The sequence below is a fragment of the Nannospalax galili genome, unplaced genomic scaffold (genome assembly GCF_000622305.1).
Source record: "Nannospalax galili isolate Female #2095 unplaced genomic scaffold, S.galili_v1.0 scaffold432, whole genome shotgun sequence".
Taxonomy (NCBI): Eukaryota; Metazoa; Chordata; class Mammalia; order Rodentia; family Spalacidae; genus Nannospalax; species Nannospalax galili.
In genome coordinates, this window is record NW_008331138.1 from 990,716 (window position 1) to 994,590 (window position 3,875).

General features: G+C 52.7%; 1 protein-coding gene across 11 annotated transcripts in view; it reads left to right on the top strand.

Moving 5' to 3' along the window:
• Ccdc9 (coiled-coil domain containing 9) overlaps window positions 1–3,875 on the top strand; it is a 36,916-nt gene that overhangs the window by 20,999 nt on the left and 12,042 nt on the right. For 6 of the 11 annotated variants that reach the window (XM_017795449.2, XM_029558151.1, XM_029558148.1 and 3 more), the window contains exons 3-4: window positions 2,610–2,774; window positions 2,907–3,011. In XM_017795449.2, the coding sequence (XP_017650938.1) occupies window positions 2,772–2,774; window positions 2,907–3,011 (108 nt within the window). In that variant the 5' untranslated portion in view covers window positions 2,610–2,771. Of the gene's footprint in view, window positions 1–336; window positions 356–796; window positions 975–2,609; window positions 2,775–2,906; window positions 3,012–3,875 lie in introns of those variants that run through there. The other 5 variants (XM_017795446.2, XM_029558144.1, XM_029558138.1 and 2 more) reach the window with 5 other exon arrangements.

Here is a 3,875-nt window from a genome sequence, read left to right on the forward strand (position 1 = left end):
GCCCTTCTATTTCCTTGCGTGCTAGGGGCGGGGCTAGGACGTTGGGCGGTGACTCCGGGGCGGGGCCATAGTGTGGTGCCCCGCGTTAAGGAGGTGGGACCTGGATGTTAATGAAGGTGTGGGCGTGGCCAAATGGCTTCATAATAGGGGGCGGGGCCTGGTCGTTGGGCGGAGACTAGGGCAGGGGCCAGCGTGTTGTGGGAGGGGTTGAGGGGTGGGGCCTGCGGGCCGACGGAAGGCGCTGTGGGCGTGACCAGAAGGCCCAGAGTTCTGGAGGGCGTGGCCAGCTAGGGGAGGGGCTCCGACGTTGAGTGGAGATCCTGGGAGCGAGGCCGGAAAGTTTTTCTCGTTCAAAGTGGGTCGGCGCAGTTGTCCGGAAGTTAGGGGCGGGTCCAGAGCTTGACTGACACGTCATTGGTGGGGCATGGCATGCTGGGGCTGGAAGTAGAAAGTTTTTCCTGGGGCTGGGAAGCGCACAGTGGAGCCAGAGCCTGGGCCCGCGAAAGGCGGGCGGGGCTATCTGTGACGTCACGATGCGGGACTCAAAGGCGTGGCCGGAATCTTGGCCGGGCACGTTGGAGGGTGGCCTGAGTAGTAACGCGAGAATTAGGGGCGGGTTCAAGTTGTTGGTGGGAGTTGTGGAGCGGGGCCAGTGGGCCGGCTGGGCTGTCAGGGCGGAGCCAGACTAATTACGAGGAGTGTGGGCGGGGCCAGAAGTCTGGCGGAAAAGGCGGGGCCGAAAGTTTTGCCCTCGTCAGGGGCGGGGCCAGAGCAGTTTGCGGTCAGGGGCGGAGCCGTGGCGTTCCCTGATCGTTGGTGGGTGTCAGTTTTCTCTGCCAAGTTGATGGCGGCCGTAGAAAGTTCTGTCCTCTCGGTCCGGCAGCGTATTCACTGGGGCCCTCAAGTCGAGTTCAGGAAGCTCCCTCCTACCCCCACTGGGTCCTGGGCCTGCTTGAAGAATCTTTTCGGGTTTGGTAGAAGATGGTTGTACCTTTTTCAGGGTGCTGGGGGTCAGGCGTCGTCAGTCTCTGGGGAGCTGTGGACTTAGGTTCTCTGAGCTATTCCTGATGAGGTCTTATTTTGTGCGAGTGTGTGCTTAGGAGGTCAGAAGACAACTTTCGAGAGCCGGTTCTTTCATGGGTCCCAGGGATGGAACTCAGGTCCTTTACCTTCGAACCAGCTCATCAGTCCAGGAACTGCTGTTTTGTTTTTTTGTTTTGAGACAAAGTCTCATTATGTAGACCAAGCTGCCTTGAAATCACAGGAGATCCTCCTGCCACTGCCTCCTGTGTGCTATGATTAAAGGGGTACACCGCCAGGCGCTGCCTAGGAACTATTTTTGAGTGTGGGGTTAGGGAACCTTTTCTGGAAGAGTTACAATGTTCACTGGGTTGTGAAAGTCACCAGAATGGGCACTTGAAGTGTTTCTAGAAGTTTCTTTCCGTCTTCCTTTAAAAAAAATATCTATCTATCTATCTATCTATCTATATATATATATTTGGTCTTTTTGAGACAGGGTCTCCCTGTAGCCCCAGCTGTCCTGGAACTCACCATGTAGACCAGGCTGGCCTTGAACTCACAGAGATCCGCCTGCCTATGCCTCCAGAGTGCTGGGATTAAAGGTGTGCGCCACCACGCCCTGCCTCATTTTATTTTATTTTTTATTTTATTTTATTTTTATTGAAACAGGGTCTTCCTGTAGCCCCAGCTAGCATGGAACTCATTATGTAGAACAGGCTGGCCTTGAACTCACAGAGATGACTGCCTGCCTCTGCCTCCCAAGTGCTGTGACCACAGGCGTGTACCACCATGCCTGGCTCATTTTATTTTTTATGTGTCTGTGTATGTGCAGGTGTGTATGGGTGCCCTTGTGGGCCAGAAGGGGCCATTGGCTCCCCTGGGCCAGAGTTAGAAGTGGTTGTCAGCCACCCCATGTGCGTGCTGGGGACCAAACTCAGGTTCTTTGCAAGAGCAGCAAGTGCTGTTAACTGCTGAGCTGTTTAGCTTCAGAGATTCTTTCTTTGCTGTTTTTCTCTTTAATGTGTTTGAATGTTTTGTCTGCATATGTAAGTACCACATGTATGCAGGAGGTCTTTGGGATCAGAAAAGGGCATTCGATTCCCTGGAACTGAAGTTATAGGCACTGAGATTTTTTTTTAAATTTTTTTAAAATTTGAGCTTAATTTTTAAAATAATATTTTATATTTCTTTTGTTTGTGTATGTGGGCATGGCACAAGTGTGGAACTCAGAGGACAACTTGTGGGAATTCTCTCCTTCTACCATGTAGGGTCCCCAGAATCAAATTCAGGTTGGCCAGTTTGATGGCAAGAGCTTTTACCCACTGAGCTGTTTTGCTGGCCTTCTGGAAGATTTTTTGCTGATTTGGAGGAAGGGTAGTAGCTGAGCTCTTCTGAGTTAGGAATCCTGGCTAGGTCTTAGGTCTTGACTGACATCTTCAAGGAAGTACTTAGATACTGGGGTAGTATCAGAATTTTCCATATGCAAGTCTGACTAACTGGGAAATGGGTGGCTCTCAAGCCAAAGGGCAGAGTCTGTATTTCTTCAGGAAAGTAGGGAGGCTGGTATTGAGAATTCTCTTGGTGTGCAGGTGTCCTTTCTCTGTGTGTGCCAGGATCCTTCAATAGAGGAGAGGATGCAGCGGTTTCAGGATGCTGTTGGCCTAACTTGCTGCTGTTCTCTCTGCCCTCAGTGCTGCCTCCATATTCTGTGAGGGAGGTTGGTCACTGTGACTCTGGCCCCAGTTGTCAAGATGGTGAGCTGGAAAATGGGCAAGTGGGTTGGCAAGGGTGGGATATCTGGGGGACAGAGCTTCAGATTGTGGGTAGAATGGCCTTGGGGTGTGTGGGTTTTTCTTTCTACCTCCTCAACTGCCTCTCCTTCCCAGGCCGCCACACTGGATTTCCGATCCAAGGAGGAGAAGGACGCTGAGTTGGACAAGAGGATTGAGGCCCTTCGGCGGAAGAATGAAGCCCTCATCCGGCGCTACCAGGTGCCCTAGCCCTGCCCTGGGAGACCCCATCCCCTCTCCTCCCCGCAGTGAGTTTTTCCCACCTTTCCCTTCACACCTTCTCATGGTTCCCCATCACTCTCAGGACGGAAGCCACAGGCCTTAGCCTGGCCTGCCTCCCTCCATCCCATCATTCATTCATTCATTCATTCATACTCTATTCACCAAGATTTTCACTGTCCCAGCTCCATATTGAGTGATCTTGGGGACACATCCCCAGGCCTATCCTTAGGCTCTCAGTCAATGTCCCGGCTCCATGCTGAATGGTACTGAGGACACATCTCCATGCCTGCCCCTAGGACTCACAGACCTGTTTGGGACACAGTCCTACTTTCCTCAGTTGATGATGACTCAGACTAGATAATCCAGGGGTCACTGGGAGTTCAGAGCTTCCTCTCTAGCCTGGGGACCTTAGGGAGGGCTTCCCTGTTGTGGGGACTCTGAGGCCCGGATGGGGCCTACATAGTAACCAGTTAAAAGGGAGATGGGCTTGTGTTTACATAGGGGAGTAGTTTGGGCCAATAGTTGGATGAAAGAGAGGGCTCGGATGTTAAAGTTGGAAGGTTATTGATCTACCAAGGTTATCAGGGGCCAGTTGTGCATGTTTGAGAATGCCAAGGGCACTAGGGAGCCATGGAGGGCTTTGAGTGGGACCAGGTCAGAGTAGCTTTATTGTGGGGAGACTCCTTTTCTCCCCTGTGGTGGTAGGTTAGGTGGACATCATACCTGAGTTTGGAGAGTGAAGAGGAAGCTGGGGCAGGGGCCCTGGTGGGGAGAGGATGGTCCCTGCGCAGGGCTAGGCTACTGAAAGGGTCTCAGTGATGGTGGCTGGTGGGGGTGGGGGTA